Source organism: Grammomys surdaster, unplaced genomic scaffold (assembly GCF_004785775.1).
Source record: "Grammomys surdaster isolate TR1022 unplaced genomic scaffold, NIH_TR_1.0 150, whole genome shotgun sequence".
NCBI classification, from domain to species: domain Eukaryota; kingdom Metazoa; phylum Chordata; class Mammalia; order Rodentia; family Muridae; genus Grammomys; species Grammomys surdaster.
The window spans coordinates 19,095,159-19,110,452 of record NW_021604608.1 but is presented as its reverse complement, the minus strand read 5'-3'; the positions used below and the strand labels follow the sequence as shown (position 1 = coordinate 19,110,452).

The 15,294-nt window shown below is 41.3% G+C and overlaps 1 protein-coding gene across 3 annotated transcripts in view; it reads right to left on the bottom strand.

Annotated features, from left to right (window-relative positions):
• Window positions 1-15,294, bottom strand: part of Klhl5 (kelch like family member 5) — a 62,129-nt gene that overhangs the window by 19,819 nt on the left and 27,016 nt on the right. For all 3 annotated transcript variants that reach the window (XM_028765232.1, XM_028765231.1, XM_028765233.1), the window contains exons 2-5: window positions 10,391-10,573; window positions 8,448-8,584; window positions 6,932-7,128; window positions 1,993-2,205 (exon numbers count right to left, since the gene is read on the bottom strand). In XM_028765232.1, coding sequence (XP_028621065.1) covers window positions 1,993-2,205; window positions 6,932-7,128; window positions 8,448-8,584; window positions 10,391-10,533 — 690 coding nt within the window. In that variant the 5' untranslated portion in view covers window positions 10,534-10,573. The remainder of the gene's footprint in view (window positions 1-1,992; window positions 2,206-6,931; window positions 7,129-8,447; window positions 8,585-10,390; window positions 10,574-15,294) is intronic.

Below are 15,294 nucleotides of genomic sequence, written 5' to 3'. Positions count from 1 at the left end.
CAGTTACAGTTGACCCTGATTCTCTGCAGTGCAGTTACAGTTGACCCAGATTCTCTGCAGTGCAGTTACAGTTGACCCAGATTCTCTGCAGTGCAGTTACAGTTGCTGATGCCAAGCAGTTACATTACAGCATTCCTATTATAAAACCCTTCCATCCTTCCTCACTGCTTTTAGGATAAAGTCTAAACTCCTTGGCATGATGAAAGCTTCTTCCCAATCTGGTTAAATTCCTTCTCTAGGCTGATCTCTTAACATCGCCTCTCTTCATTTTTGGGCCAGTCAAGTGAGTGTTCTTCATATCCCATAGTGTAGGCTTCACAGCTCTGCACAGTCTGGCTTCTTTCCTGGGAAACTCTCACTTTTGATGGCTAGGACAAGATGCAGATCACATGACATCTAAGGACAGTCACTCTGGTTCTCCATCATTGTTTGTTGTTGTTTTGTTCTTGGAGTGCTCCTCCTTGTTTTCATGCCTCGTGCTGTCACCTATCATGACCTCTTCTTAGCACATTATAACCACACCTCGTTTGTTTCGCTTCCCCTTAACCTATACCCTGCAACTTTATACACGGTGTGTTTAGTAGACAGACTAGTCTGTGGCAAGGGCACAGAACTGTACTTAGTTCAAATCCTAGCTCTGGCTCTCAGGAGCTCCATGTTAATCAGTAGTAAAGGCAAGCAGAGCCACACTTGAGAAGGACAAGAAAGCACAGAGTTACTTAGTGGTTCTGAACATCTGCTGTTACGTGTGCTGGCCTGATGCTTCGTTTGTACCCCAGGTGTTGGACAAAATGATCTCCTGCCTTTCAAGTTTAAGGACTCAGGGAAGTGTTCTGTCCCTACATTCCCAGGAACAGGAGTTTTAAAGGTTGCTGGGAAGCTTGCCGTACCACAAGCACCTTCAAACTGCAGAACTGAACTATGTTTCCATGATATGTGGTTGTACAGGCTCGTTCCAACATCTATTAAGATGTCTTAGATTTTATTTTCTTTCAGTTAGAAAAGAATAGGAAAGAATATCTGCTAGGAAGCAAGAACATTTAAGTGCCCTCTTTAAATCTGATTTCAAGAGAATCATTTTATTATGTTATTTTTCCCAGAACTGCCATCCATTTGTGCAGTTCCATTGTAAACAGGGACGACTTAGTCACTTTTGACAGTGACTTTTGTCTTTGCTAGACAGAGTGCAAACAGCAACTTCTACTTACAATAGCCAGAGATGATGCAGTATCTGCAAAGTTAATACAAACAAGGCAACATTTGTGGCGCCTTAAATAATAAGAAAAAAAGAAAAAGATTCAGGTCAGGCCTGAATCAGCAAGCGCTCTCACCTCCTCTGCTTTCAAGGCCTCTTTCTCTATTCAGTGCCTGAGACAGGCAGAAGAAAAGAATGCTGGGAAAGTCCCTAAATATTCAGTGAAAACTGTACAAAGGAGAAACTGTGCTCGTAAGTGAGGACTGACAACTCTGGATGCACTGTGAGGGGCCTCTTCACTCTGAAATGGTGTCCTTATATTTATAGCATATTTTGTTTCACAGAATGCATTTCTTTCATCATAATTGTGACAGTCAGAGGAGAGGTATCTCTACTTGGTCAGAATCTATGTCACCTCTGTGTCATAGGAGGCCAAGGACTTGCCACATCACGAGTCAGAGCCTCAAGTGTTAGAACGTTTATCACAGAACCTAGTAGCTAGTGTACTTAACCTACATTCGACAATGGGGTAATCTAAACTTTCTGGCTCTTAGTGCTAAGTTTCCCCTAGTTAGAAGATTAGGAATACAGTAAGAGTCCAAGGAAATTGCTAACTCAAAATCAAGAGTGTTACTTAATCAAAGCAATTTAGATAGCTCGACCCTCCGAACTATACACAGAGGCAGCATTTGTTAGTTTAGTATCTTCCAAGCTATACATTCCACAGAATACACATATAAATTACTTTAACTGACCAGCCAAAGAAACACACCTGTAGACGAGTGCCTATTAATTACCTGAGGCGCAAGGAGAGGTAGCCTAATGTAAGCCAAAAGTTTACTGAGATCTTTCCGCCTCTGTTCCAGATCGTGCCGGACCCAGGTGAGAAGTGCATTCAGGATGGTCTCCTCATTAGGAATGTTCATGTCATCACTGGCCAAGAGCTTGGCAATCTCATTGGCTGGGAGTAACACAAACTCCTGGTTCCTGATTACCTCCATGAAATGTTCCTAGAGGGGGAAAAATGATATTGTTTCTTTTAATCACCACTGTTTTATAAAAAAAAAAAAAGGCTCAAATTTTTTATATTAGGTGTCTAGAATAATTTGTACTTGAGACACAATTTTATACTTTAGACCTGTTAGAAAAGAAAGTCAAAACAAAACAACAACAACAAAAAACCCTAAAACATCCCTAGCCTATATCACTTTTTAAACATTTGTCAGTGGAAACCATGTCAGATGACCACACTGTGAAGGGAACAGTGTCAGATGATGACTCCGTGAAGTGGGAACAGTGTCAGAGAACGACACTGTGAAGTGGGAACAGTGTCAGACAACAACACTGTGAAGTGGGAACAGTGTCAGACAACAACACTGTGAAGTGGGAACAGTGTCAGACAACAACACTGTGAAGTGGGAACAGTGTCAGAAAACAACACTGTGAAGTGGGAACAGTGTCAGAAAACAACACTGTGAAGTGGGAACAGTGTCAGACGATGACACTGTGAAGTGGGAACAGTGTCAGACAACAACACTGTGAAGTGGGAACAGTGTCAGACAACAACACTGTGAAGTGGGAACAGTGTCAGACAACAACACTGTGAAGTGGGAACACTGTCAGACAACAACACTGTGAAGTGGGAACACTGTCAGACAACAACACTATGAAGTGGGAACACTGCCAGACAACAACACTGTGAAGTGGAAACAGTGTCAGAAAACAACACTGTGAAGTGGGAACACTGTCAGACAACAACACTATGAAGTGGGAACACTGCCAGACAACAACACTGTGAAGTGGAAACAGTGTCAGAAAATAACACTGAAGTGGAAACAGTGTCAGAGACGACACTGTGACATTTATTTAGTGCTTTGTTCAAGTTCAGGAGTAGTTTTGACAAGGCTTATGAAGGGAGATTGAAAAAAAATGAAGTAAACAGCAAGGAAGAGAACGAATATCAGGCTTACGCATGTTAGGGAATTTAGGTAACAGTGAAGGCGCATCTGATCCAGGAACTGCCTCCAGGCTGGCCAACTAAGACAACTCTGGATCAAAGTCCTACAGCCCGCCAAGGCAAAGCACAAGCCAGGCTATATTTTTTATAACCAAAGTGGATATTAACGTTTTGTTCTGGTTTGTTTTGTTTTAAAGACAGGGTCTCCTGATGTAGCACACGCTGGCCTTGAATCTGAGGTTCCTCATGCCTGTGTGTGCTACCACAGATAGTTCAAAAATATTCCTATGCTTTTTACAAGACCACTCAGGATTTCAGACCTATTCAGAAGACTTGAGTCCTTCTAATATGATTTATGCCGAGTTAGTTTGCTTTTAGCAAAAAGAGCCAAAGCAAAACTGTTAACCTAGCAAACAGGACCTTAGACTGCACTTGACTGAGTCCTGGCTGTGATTTGAAGTGGGACACTAGAAATGTCCCAGATGTGAAATAATTTGTTTATCATTATTATGTTAACTAATCTGGAGAGAAAGAAATCTCTTCTTAAAATCTCTTATTTTTATTTTAAAGTGTGTGCATGCACATGTATCTGTGTGTGGGTGCAAGTGCCTGCAGAGGCCAGAGACTAGAGTTATGGATAGTTGTGAGCCATCTTACATGGGTGTTGGGAAATAAACATGGGTCTTCTGCAAGAGCAGTGCACAATTGTTGAAAGAAAGAAATCTTTCTCTGCTTTGAAGTCTGCAAGTCTTACTGCAGGAAGAGCTTACATCATGGATATAAACACAGATTCCACATATGCAGTCTTGTAATGTTTCTCTTCTACTTCCTAATGTACTTTCTGTATGTTATCAACATACAAGGTTTCAGTAAAACAGCTAACACTGTTTAAATCAGAGCTAGAGATAAGGCCTATGAATAACTATCTGCCATATTGAAATGAGAATCATATTTTCCATTTACCCTGTGGTAACCCAAGCAAGATACTGATCTGAGATCTATCTTGGGCTGACGTTCCTTTCAGCAGAATCTTAGGAGGAAAACCATTCATGAATAATTAACTAAATTCAATTGCTCTAATTCATCATGATTTGTTAAAAGATACCGAAACGAATCTACTTTGGATGATTGATTATCATTTTCAGGAACATATTTTAATAAAATCTCAGTGCTGGAAGGGCTTCAAGCAAACTGTTCTACTCAATTTCAGACTGACATTATCAGATGATTTGGGAACACACAGCAAGAGCCAAAAATGATCAAGACTGGGCTGGGGCTGCAGCTCAGTAGGGAAGTGTTTGCCTGGCGTGAGAGAGGCCCGATGTTCGACACTAGCACTGCAAACCTCTCATCCATTTAGGGCAGTTGGCATGTTAACCCTTAATAAATACTTTGCACAATGGAGAACAAAACCAACCAAACACTTCTCAATACTTCTTTTATCATCCTTTTTATAGTTAAGTAGCTGAAACTCTAACCATGGGAAGTTATAACCCAGTGATTATTAGGTAGGCAACATGAATTTGGAGGAAGATCATTTAGCTGTATGCAAAGGTATTTCATACACAGTGTTGGGTGGGAAGTGATGTGTTTCTGGTCATTTAACACTGCAGTATGGCCAGGCATGATGGCACATATCTGTGATCTCAGCCCTAAGGCGCACAGGGCTGTGAATTTGAGGCCAGCCTGGGTCTGAGTATGGCACACCGGATAAGCAACACATCTGTACAATACTAGTGTGACTCTGTTCTACTTTCCAATGGTAGTAACTGCATATCATCAGTAAGAAGAGGCTACTTGGCAAACTGTTAGTGTTTTCTATGTCAAAGAAATGCCCTTTCACTCTATATAGTTCATATTACATGAAAACTGAGTTTTTCAATAGATTATATGACACTATTGGAGCAAGTTTAAACACAAAGATCTTTTCAGAGACATGATTTTGCTTTAAGGTAGCTGTTTTAGAAAAATTCAATGATTTAATAAGTTTTCGAGGCTCAGAAATAAAATTTAGAATTTTGAAACGAAATGTTCACATTTGCTTCAGAAAACGACAAGGACATGAAGTAGTTATAATGACAAAATAATCTAGAATGTTCTTTCCAGAGGTTAAATGACATGTTCGGTGGCAATGAGAACTGGAACAGAAGCTTCGAGACTCCAGCATCCTGAGGATGTTACCCGTTCCTGCCTGAGCGTGTGAGGACGTCTGAGCATGCCCTGTGCACTCTCATACAGTAACTGAACTTACCAGCCCAGTGCTACATTTGCCTCATACTTTCAATCTGTTCTAGGAAACAAGCAGGCATCAACATACCAGACACTTGCTAGATTTGCCCTTTCCCCTTCAGAATTGCTTTTAAGCAAATGAAATTACTGAGGGATTTATTTAAAGTGAAGATTGAATTTTGCTTTACATTCTTATTCAGTTCCCATAGCAACATTCAAATCAGATGATCTGCCTCTAAATTACTTATTGTTATTAGAGTCCCGTCGCATATCTCTATTGAAGCTAAGTAATGTCAAGTAATGACCTTGACATAAAAAAAATCTACTGCAACTAATTGGCTATGAAAATAGCTTTAAAAACATTCAGCTAATTTCAACTGGATTTGCATCTGAGCTTTAATGCAGCAATCATGCCTCTACTGTAAACAGCAGGAGTGACCTAAATGCATACAAATGTTTTCACATGTATAGAATGTGTGAGAAAGAGACACTGAGCCCAGAGAAAAGAGATAAAGGCACTTGTCTCCAAGCCTGAAGACCTGAGTTCGACTCCTCGGACCCACGTGGGGGAAGAAGGACTCCTGCAAGTTGTCCTCTGACCTTCACGTGTGCACTTGCTCAAATATATATGTAATAAAAAGATAATATGAACAGCCAGGTACTTGGGAGGCATAGGCAGGTGGATCTCTGTGAGTTCGAGTCCAGCTTAGTCTATAAAGTACTCCAGGACAGTCAGGGCTCTGATACACAAAGAAAACTTCTCTAGTGAAAACCACTGAAACACCATGAGTCTCTTCCCAGACAAAGCACTCAGCTGAAGGGTGGAAGATGTAAGAGGAAGAGGAACTAAACAACAGCTCCTCAGCCTTGAGCGCATCACGTGTTTGACCAGCTACACACTTATCCGTGAGCACTCGTCTGCTTTCTTTTCTTGGCAGCTACATTGCTCTCTGGTTGAAGCAGTAAAGCCAACACTGCCAGGTGGCAAGACGGTCCATTCCTTAGAAAGCCATCTTCCACTGCCGTCCCCTCGTCCCCTCTACTGGTAAACTGAAGGCGGGTCCTAAGAGGACTCCATCAATATGCCCTACTCCCTTGCTATCCTCGATCAATCCACGTTCTCAGGCCGCTGAATCAGAACGTCCTCTGATTTATTTTGAACACACAATTCATTGCAGTTAGTAGGAGCATTGTCTTCGCACGGTGACAAGCACTTGCCTGTAATCAGAGGCATCCAAAATAGAAGGTCTCCCATTCGCTCTCTTACCCTTCATCTTACTGCTTACACTATGACCTCCATCACCAGTTCCCACCAGTGTCTGTGAGACAGATCTGCAATTCATCCGTGTGCTGCTGTGGTGGGATGTTCATTCAGGAAAATGTGCTTTTAAAAGCAGCGCTAGCACTCTCCAGCAGGAGTCATCTTCATTGCTTTCCTCCCCAACTTAGTGCTGTGTCATAATCTTGAACCTCAAAACTTGTGGCAAAGCCAGGCTTTCAGAGGCAAGGGGGCGGGGCCGAAAGGACTTCACTGATTAGAGAATACTTACCATAGTGTAATTGTGAGCCACTTTATGTAAATCTGTGCAGCCTTGGGCATCAGCAAAAGACCGAATCCCAAGGCAATTGGACGGGTGGAGCTGCTTCATCAGGAACTTGCAGCAGGCTTCCACCACCTGGGAGAGCTGAAGCAGGCATGCCGTGGACAGCAGGCACTCGATGTTATCCTCCTTCAGTTCAAGTCGGCCTTCATAAACGGGAATTCATTAATGAGCCAGCTTCATAAATCTTGTTTTTAAACAATAACTGATGTTGACATGATTTCTAAATAAGAGCTCATTACACCATTACAGATCTAGAAGGCTTAAGATTCCAAAAAGAAAAACAAAGTATTAAATGGGAATCATTTTACCCTTTTGTGACCTCTGCTTAAAAAAAAAAAGACTTATTTTCAGAATTTTTAAAAGCTGAATTAATTAGTAACTAATATCCATGATGTATAATTCTTAAATTTTAAATGTAAAGTTTGACTATATTACATGTGTGACTGTGTGTGTGTGTGTTTCTGGGCACACACATGCACACAGGTGTATGTGGGGGCCAGAGGAAAGTGCCAGGTGTCTTGTTCCCCCCCCCCACTCCTTTGCTTGATTTTTAAAACAGGGTCTGTTACTGAAACTGGCACTCAGAGCTTTTTCACCTCAGCTGTCCAGCCAGCAGCATCTTGCCTCTACCTTCCAGTGCTGAGTTATAGGCACATACATCCATACCCCGTGTTAAAGTGGGTGCTGAGGATCTAAACTCAGGTCCTGTCTGCAAAGCATCTGATCTTACTCACCAAGTTATTTCCCCATGTCCAACTCATATTATTTCTATATAATATTTTAAGGTATCATTCAAAGGAATGGGGACAGATGGCTCAGTGGTTAAGACTTGGATGCTGCTTTTCTCAGCAACTGTCAGGTGGCTCACAACCGCCTGAGACTCCAGCTCCAGGGGATCCAATGCCTCTGGTCTCCACAGTCACCTGCTACGCTCGTGTGTGTGTGTGTGTGTGTGTGTGTGTGTGTGTGTGTGTGTGTGTACGTGCCCGAGTATGTGTGTGTGTGAGTTTTATAGGGCAAAAGTAGGCCACAGACAGACAGACACACACACACATAGACACACACACATAGACACACACGATTATAAAAAAAAATCTTTAAGAACGTATTATTCAAAAGCTTCATTATGATAATCATTTTGAAGGTTTTAACATAGAGATTTTAACCAGTAGAGAACAGTACTCTGGTTATCAGAGGTAGTGATGAGCATAGCAGAATTAACTGAACTTTATTATTCAAAGCTGAAATCTGAAATCTAGAAAGTAGTGGGGCCAGGAGCAGCTCAAGGCCACCCTTGGCTACATAGTGAGTTCAATGTTAGCTTGAACATATAAGACCCTGTTTTGTCTTGTTTTGTTTTTTTTAAAAAAAACAAAACATAAACAGACGAGGAAGGAAAAGAAATCAATCAAATTGCATGGCACAAACCTAAAGGACGTCAGCTTACATTCCGACCCGTTACCTGTGTATGCGTACTGAATTAAGGACCACAGGGAATTCGGCTCCACACCTTCCATTTTTATTTCTTCTTGCCTCGCCTCCCTGACATCATTAGTAAACATAGCAGCGAAATAATCTGAGACGGAAGACAGCACCAGTCTGAGGAGACATTAGAGAAGCAATCAATGAGCACATTAAAGCTGGATGTTCATTAATAAATGCATTCTCTTCTTTTTTTTATTTGGCGTGCATAGGAGTATACGGTGCTGGGAAATGCACCTCACATTTGACAAATCCTTTTATGCTCTATTTCCTTCCTTTGCATAATAAATCACCATTACCAGAAACGTTCTGCTGAGGTAAATGACTTTACTATGCAAACACCACTTTATGATATCTTTTTTAAAAAGCTATAAGCACTTGCTATTAAGTTGGCTGTATGTGAAAAGAAAAATGTAAAAAAGAAAGAAAAATGTAAAGGTTATTTTTCTTTGTCAATTTTGAAAATAATCTAAATTATTTGGAACAGAAGTGAATATGTAGGACATACTTAAAAATGGCATTAGCAACTTTTATAATATTTTAAACTATTAATATGTCTATATTTTTTGTTACAGTTTGGCATAGTTAACAAAAAGATGATAAGTTCTATAGGGCAAAAGTAGGCCACAGGTAAATGGTGTTACTTGGGCAAAGATCTGTTGCTTAAAATTGTCATCACTGAGGGAGGTGGAGGCGTTAGTTCTGGAGGTGCCTGGGAAGGGACCGTGCTCAGTTAAGGGCGGAAGGGCACACCCACCATGCACAGGAACCCATGAGGACTCGGAGGCTCCTGCAGAATGAGCAAGGAGAGTGACATTCTGAGACAGAGTTCCAGAGAGGCAATGGTAAGTTGGGTCACACAGGTCAGCAAATGTACTTTGGCTTTCAGCTCAGTGACCTGGGGAATCACGGAAAGCTTTTCAGAGCCACTGGCTCTTTGCTACAAATAGTGTAGGCCAGGAGACAGCAGAGAGCCGGGGCGGGGGTCATCTGTGTCACGCATTGATGTCAGCACATGCTGGTGGCTGAGTGATGAGCTCTGTTTCAGAGCCACTATGAGATGCCTCTGGGAAATTAACACCGAAATCTCCTCTCTAAGAAACCACGTTCGCAACCCAGACTTTTTATGACAGGGGTTTGTCAATAAACGTACTGTATGCTAACTCACAGCTACAAACCCAAGCTCCTGCTTTCTAATGGGTTTATTTTCACTTTGGAGGGTTTTATGAAAAATTTTTGGACAATGTTAATTAATGTTGAAAGGCATAAAAATAATCTTTGTGATCAATGTGGCGATTGACAGTGAATAACTGAACACATCAACCTGTCAGAAGAAATGAATTATTCTCTTCTAAGCATTTCTTTTTAACCTTAAGAAATACGTCGTTTGTGTTAAAGGACCCCCACGGCCATTATGATGGGGATCAGAAAACAAAATCAGGGGACACACGGGAGTTTGACAACTTGCTTAGGGGCAGGGAACCTAAGCAGTAGGAGTACACGGCTAGCACACAGGCTTGGCTCACCCGCAACATTAAAGAGAGAAAAGAAGACTGCTAAGATTTTGAGAACTCTATTTTTTTTTGTCTGTTTGTTTCCCCCTTCTGGCTATCCACAAACTCTAATTTCCATCAAGCTTATTTAAAGTACCTAATGAGTATTTAATATGCATGGAAACTGTTTGCTGTGGATGACATCTACAGCAGACAATACTGACTGACTGATCTGAAGCTAAGGCCTGTGTTTCCACAAAACAAAACACGGACATTTGTGTTTAGTAATTGCACGTGACGTTTTCTTCATAGACATCCTGTGAGACAGCTCACCGCCCTGCGGCCCAAGGGTTAACTGGTGTGGCTCAACTCACCACACGTAACGTTGGCTAGGGAACATTTCGCACGTGTAGAAACATACAACAGTTACCTGTGAGCTGGAATCCTGCGATCACCAGCGACTAAAATGACGTCACACAGTTGCTTGTGCCTTAAGTAGTTTTCCATTTTTTTAAATGTTTGCTCCGCATGGTTAAGGGCTTGAAAGAATTCATCGGATGAACATGGCTCCATAGTCTGGCAGGTTGACAATGTCTGACTACTATTGGAAGTCCTGAAAAGAGAAAACACCTATTTTAAAAAAATCAGCATGTAATTAAAGCCTTTCCCCACTAAGTCCTTTTAAACCCTTCATGTGCAGTATAAGAAGCAGAGCTTTCAGTCAATATTAGTAGGGAACTACTCACTGTCTTTTTCCCCCCTTTCCTGTGCAGGGTCACACAGCACAGCCCAGGCTGGCCTCAGAACTCTAGCCATCTTTGCCTCAGTGTACCATGTCTGGGGTTACAGGCATGCATGCTTACTGCTTCTGTGTTTTAAAATCAGTGATGTTTTGGGTATGTGTGTCTTGTAAGCACATGAATGAAGGTGCCACCAACAGCTAGAGTTATGCATGTTCTTTGACTGCCATTTTTTAGTTATCTTTGGTAAACTCTGTTACTCTGCTGAAAAAGAGCCAAGCTATATTCATACTGATGGACGTATCTCCTAATATATTTAATGGTGTCACTATTATTGTGTTTGAGACAAAAGTCCTTTACTTAAAAATGAGTTATCTTTCATAGATATTATCTATAAAATACACTGCCACAGAAACAGCATTGTGAATGATTCTCTTAAAAAACTCAGACAAGCAATAATACATATTTTAAAAGTTAAGTTAGTTTAAAGTAACTTGAGGGTGGAGTCCAAGGTGTGTGCTGGAGTGGACCACCGTACCTGACCATCTCAGTCAGTTACTACCCAGGCAGATGTGCTGGAGTGGACCACCATACCTGACCATCTCAGTCAGTTACTACCCAGGCAGATGTGCTGGAGTGGACCACCGTACCTGACCACCTCAGTCAGTTACTACCCAGGCAGATGTGCTGGAGTGGACCACCGTACCTGACCATCTCAGTCAGTTAATACCCAGGCAGATGTGCTGGAGTGGACCACCGTACCTGACCATCTCAGTCAGTACTACCCAGGCAGATGCGCTGGAGTGGGCCACCGTACCTGACCATCTCAGTCAGTTACTACCCAGGCAGATGTGCTGGAGTGGACCACCGTACCTGACCATCTCAGTCAGTTAATACCCAGGCAGGGGTTAACTTAGTTATTTCTCAGCAGCTCTGTAGAATGCTGTATTGAAGTAAGATTCAGATATTGTAAGAGAATTGTCTCAATAGAACTAAAAACATTATAAAAAAAGAAAAAGAGTAAGATCTCTTACTTTTTAAAGTAAAAGGATCTGAAGTTAGCAAGTTCCTTGCCAAGCATTACAGAGTTTGGTCATGGCTGTAGAGACTGTTGTTTAGTGACCACATTTCCCAGCCTCTCTTACATACAGGCGTGCTCTGAGGGAGGGCCATGCACACATTAATATCTTAAGATTAGGAGAAAAGTCACAGTGTCTAATTTTTGTAAGCTACAAATTCTCTCTAAAAAAAAAAGTAAATGAAGTACTTCTTTCTTGGGGTTCTGATGTGTGTATTCCACTCCCCATGTTTCACCTGAATGAACAGGAATGGCTAGCCAAAGAGTAAGCTGAAAGATTTGAGTCATCATCCAATCGGAAACACTAATCAATATTGAATTTGAAAAGAACAGTCATTATTTAATAGTTGTCACTGAGTTATTATTGTCTTGCTTTGATATTCAGAGAAGCTCAGTTCATTAGTAGACCATTTTGTTTCTTGTCAGGAACTTTCCGGGAATTTTGAGTTGGACCCCAGATGAATTTGGATACATGGGGCTCACTCGCACTTGGTCTGAGGTGAAACCCAGAAACTATATTTTTCAAAAGCCACGAGGTGCTCCTAATATTTGCACCGGCTGAGGACCACTGGTGCACACTTTTGGTAGGTACATTAGAAGACCGAATGTACAATGAACCTACAGTTCAAATCTGATCTGAAAGATGAAATCTACTTCCAATAGATGCAAACTGAATTTCCTAGAATAAAATGTTTAAATGAACTAGTAGAACTTAATGGAAGATTTGCCATTTAAAAAATGCACTTACAGGTAAAATATTGTAGGCACTTTTACATTTTACTTTTTTAGTATCTCCTTCCCTCCTTCCCTCCCCCGCCCCGTGTATGTGTGTGTGTGTGCCTGAATATGTATAAGTGCACAGACCAGAAGAAGGTTCTAGATACCTCTAGAACTGGTCTTATAGGCAACTGTGAGCCGCCATATGGGTGCTGTGAACCAATCTCAAGTTCTCTGGAAGAAGGACAAGAGCTCCTAACTGCTGAGTCACTCCAGCAGTACACATAAACATTAACAAAAGCCTTTTAGGGTTCTAGAATAATACCTCAAACTTCTCTCTTATTTGTTATCAAGTCTCCAGCTGCTGTCACCTTAAGGGAACATATTACTTCCACGTGACAATTAATTACAGGTTTCTAGAGACAGAAATCACATCCGCTACTTCAAATGAAGCATCAAGAGAAACGCGGCGTTCTGGTTTGTAGTCTAAGGAAAAGTCCAGCTATGTTCATGCAGTGTGCGCGAACAGAAAGAAGCAGAGCTCCTCGGCAGACTTCAATGGCTGCACAATGCCCCAGTAAGTCTTGCTTTTATTGTTAAAAGGCAGTTCGGAGAATACAATTCTAATAAGTGCTTTCTTAAAAAATAATTTTTTGTGCATCCGTTCAACTATAAGGAATTAAACTATATGTATTCAAACTACTATATGTAGACTTTTCACAACTAAAAGAAACCTGTCATTTAATCCAAGTGTCTTATCTTGCATATAAAAAAAAATCTGAGGTCCTAAATGGCTAACATGACCAGCCAAGGAAACACAGGGCGACCAATTACTGCACTGGATCAGAAGCTGTTCAAACTGGTTGTATTGTCCACAAAAAATTGAGAAATCCTTCCCACCTTTATACTAAGTCCAAGGACAACAGTATTAATTCAAGGACTAAAGGTTTGATGGGAGAATAAAGATCCATTGAGGGCAGGCATGGCAGCTCCTCACTGCCATGGGAAGGTTTCCATGGGATGGAGAGAACGTCCATGGCTCTGTATAACTGACAAGGGAACACTTCCAGCTCTGTCCTTTCCAGTGTGCTTTAGTTCTGAGAGTTAAGTTGGAGAGCACTGGAGAGTGACTGAGAGCATTTCAGGAATTGTTACCCAATACAATAGCAATTGGCCATTTTGAATCTATTTCAAGTTTAAAAACCCACAGTTTTATTTCTATAAAATAAAAACTTCAATTCTTTAGTAGTTGGACTAGTCACACTTTAAATGCCTAATATAGTGGGACAGTGGGGACCTGTGCAAGCCTCTCATCAATGCATGAAGTCTGACTGCACAGTGCTGGTCCAGAATCCTACAGACCTGGGTTCAACCCCAATTCAGTCACTCACTGCGCGTCACTGGGCATGTTATAACTTTTCTAAGCCTCACCTTCCTTACCACCAAAAATAGGAGCAATGATCAGTATTTTATTTTAGAATATTTCTTGTACAGAGATTATGAAGTGAAACAATTCATGCATAGTCCACTCAGGGCAGACACATAATCAGGGAAAGGCAGTGGTGGGAGAGGGTGCTTCACAATGGCCAATGGAAGGCCTTGTGGTGATGTCATGCTGTCTGGTTATCTGTTAAAAGATGATCCCCATTATTACCAGGTCTTATAACTCAGTTCATACCTGTTCTTTAAAATGGCCTTTAGGAAACCCAGCAGGCATCCTAACTTACAACACGAGTGTCTGGGAATAGATGTGGAACATTTAAAGTCTATTTCTCTGTGTTCTGCTTGAGCCGTGCATGATGACAGAAGAGCCTCCTCCAGCATCCCTGCTTAGCTTTGTTTATAGTACGTTACTAATACGGTGAACTGCATTTCAAAGAGATGCAAGAAGTTATTCAAATCATTTGTGGCAGACCTTCAGTGTAAGGAATTATACATTGAGGAATATTTCCAGGCAGTATCGAAATGTTTAATTTTTAGTCTATGTCACTGAGCTAGGGAATGAATTTAAGTCAGAAAATGGTTGAACACACAAAAAATAGGCAAGAACACAAAAGGTTCAGATCACCAACTGTTGACTTCGTTAGCCCCAAGGCTGTGACATCGGGATGCTGAGGGATGCATACAAAGGAGGGATGCATGGTGTGGTGAAAGGTCGGGAATGGACCTCAAGTTTTATAGGACAGAAAACATCTATCTGGCAATATGGCCCAGCATGTGTAACTCTCAGATTTCAGACACATGTGTACGTGTATATATACCATCTGTGCCATGACACTCCTCCTCGCCACATCCCCACCCCTCTGGGACAGGATCTCCCTATGTAGCTATGGCTGGCTTGGAACTCACTAGTAGATCAGGCTGGCCTCAAACATGGAGATTGCTGACCTCTGCCGGCCCCTAGTAATAGGATTAAAGGTCTGTGCCACCATATCTGGCACACTGGAATTTTTTAATGAAATAATTATTTTTAGTAAAGTTTTAAAAAGTAACTTACAGAAATTATACTGCACATGACTTTGAGCAGGTAAAGAGCTGCTTTGGAACTGTGACGAGCTTGCCTGGCTCACTCCCGGTGTCAGTGATTGATGCTTGGCACCTGCATTATAACAGGTGACGTCTAGGATCTATGCCTCTGCAAAGGTGCAATTACTGCACCATGAATCTTTTTAACATCTTTCTCAAATACTCATAATCACACATATAAAATAAAATCCAAATTTATTAGTATAGGTTATCTGTCTTTGATTTTTTTTTACATATACTGTTCAGCATACTTCAAGAATGCCCTAAATTTAT